Below are 1,813 nucleotides of genomic sequence, written 5' to 3' on the forward strand. Positions count from 1 at the left end.
TTAAGTGCAGCAGAAATTTATTTGTAACCTTGGCCAGATCTGTGCCTTGCCACAATTCTGTCTCTGAGCTCTTCAGGCAGTTCCTTTGACCTCATGATTCTCATTTGCTCTGACATGCACTGTGAGCTGTAAGGTCTTATATAGACAGGTGTGTGGCTTTCCTAATCAAGTCCAATCAGTATAATCAAACACAGCTGGACTCAAATGAAGGTGTAGAACCATCTCAAGGATGATCAGAAGAAATAGACAGCACCTGAGTTAAATATGAGTGTCACGGCAAAGGGTCTGAATACTTATGACCATGTGATATTTCAGTTTTTCTTTTTTAATAAATTTGCAAAAATTTCTACATTTCTGTTTTTTTCTGTCAAGATGGGGTGCTGAGTGTACATTACTGAGGAATAAAATGAACTTTTTTAATTTTTGGAAAATGGCTGCAATGAAACAAAGAGTGAAAAATTTAAAGGGGTCTGAATACTTTCCGTACCCACTGTATGTCATGTAAAGTTCTTTAGCGAGGTTGTATAATTGCCGTGTGAAGCCAAACCAAAACTAACTGAATGAACTTTAGTTCGGACCTTGGTGCGGACTTTTAGGTGTGAAAGGGCCTTAAGTTTTCAAAAATGAAGCTATGTTATATAAAATCCTTTCTTCTTCTTCCTCTAGAGTGCACGTGGTTTTCTGCAGTCTAAAGAAATTTTCCAAGTTTGAGGTGATCTTCTCCGTCAGTGTGACAAACCACCTCTATGTCCTTCAAGTGCAGAGCTTCAAAAACAGGATCGGGAGCACAACGTAAGTTTGACTCAAATCTAAATTTAGGAACTTTGAAAATAAGTGAGGTAGTGCTTTTTTTAGCTTTTGAGTGGACCGAAATGCATCTTAATGAACAATAATGTCGTAGCTAAGAATATTTAAACATCATTACACAATTTTATTGACAACTAGATAGCCAGAAAATCCCCAAAACCTTACCAATAATAAACTTAGACTTTTTCATATATTTGCAGGATCCAACAGATTGAGGAGATAGTGGCATCTTTCAATCCAGCCAAGAACCTCTTGACCAAGATTATCAAAAAGATTCATGAAAATCTTCTCTGTTGAGACCAGGAATTCATCCAGTAATGAGTTCAATCATTTCTTATCAAACTCTTTTGTACAATATAGATGTTGAAAAATGAGTACAGGTTCCAAAACGTTTTCCACTGTGTGCAAAAGGTGGTGGTATTTCACTGCATTTTGTGTCCTTGATGCACCTGTTCAAATTTTGCATTGTATTTTGTTAAAAATACTTTGGTTTTCCCACATGAAGAACATAAGGGATAAAGGGAGTGTAGAATAGGAAACAAGAATGTGTTAGCTAAGCCATCTAACAAGAAGGTTTGGTTTGGTTTTTCTTGCCATCATGTGAACCATTTAAAAGGTTAAACACTCTTTCTTGCGTATTTCATTGTTCTGGAAAACAGACAGTGGTTTCCATGCAGTTTATAGAGTCGCCTCCAGATGGGGAACATGGAACAACCTTACTGTACTTTGTTATACTTACAGTGGGGCATTGTTTCGTTTGTTATAGGAGCCTTGATATGTTGTATTTGAGACGGTACTTGTCTCACATCTTGTTGTAGCTTTGTACAGTACTTAACATATGTAAATATATTTTCCTCTTATCACTTTTCATTTTTGATTTAAAAAAAAAAAAAAAAGAAGCTTTGTATGTTTTTCATTAGATAGCAAAAATTCTAAAATAAATGTCCTGACCTTTTGAAAAGATAAATGTACTGGAAAGTGTTCATTAAAAAATATATGTGCTATA

General features: G+C 35.4%; 1 protein-coding gene across 1 annotated transcript in view; it reads left to right on the forward strand.

Annotated features, from left to right (window-relative positions):
- knl1 (kinetochore scaffold 1) overlaps positions 1-1,813 on the forward strand; it is a 16,443-nt gene extending 14,630 nt beyond the window's left edge. Inside the window, exons 29-30 of the mRNA XM_046060649.1 lie at positions 667-792; positions 1,008-1,813. Coding sequence (XP_045916605.1) covers positions 667-792; positions 1,008-1,104 — 223 coding nt within the window. The 3' untranslated portion in view covers positions 1,105-1,813. The remainder of the gene's footprint in view (positions 1-666; positions 793-1,007) is intronic.

Source organism: Micropterus dolomieu, linkage group LG10, assembly GCF_021292245.1.
Source record: "Micropterus dolomieu isolate WLL.071019.BEF.003 ecotype Adirondacks linkage group LG10, ASM2129224v1, whole genome shotgun sequence".
Lineage (NCBI taxonomy): Eukaryota > Metazoa > Chordata > Actinopteri > Centrarchiformes > Centrarchidae > Micropterus > Micropterus dolomieu.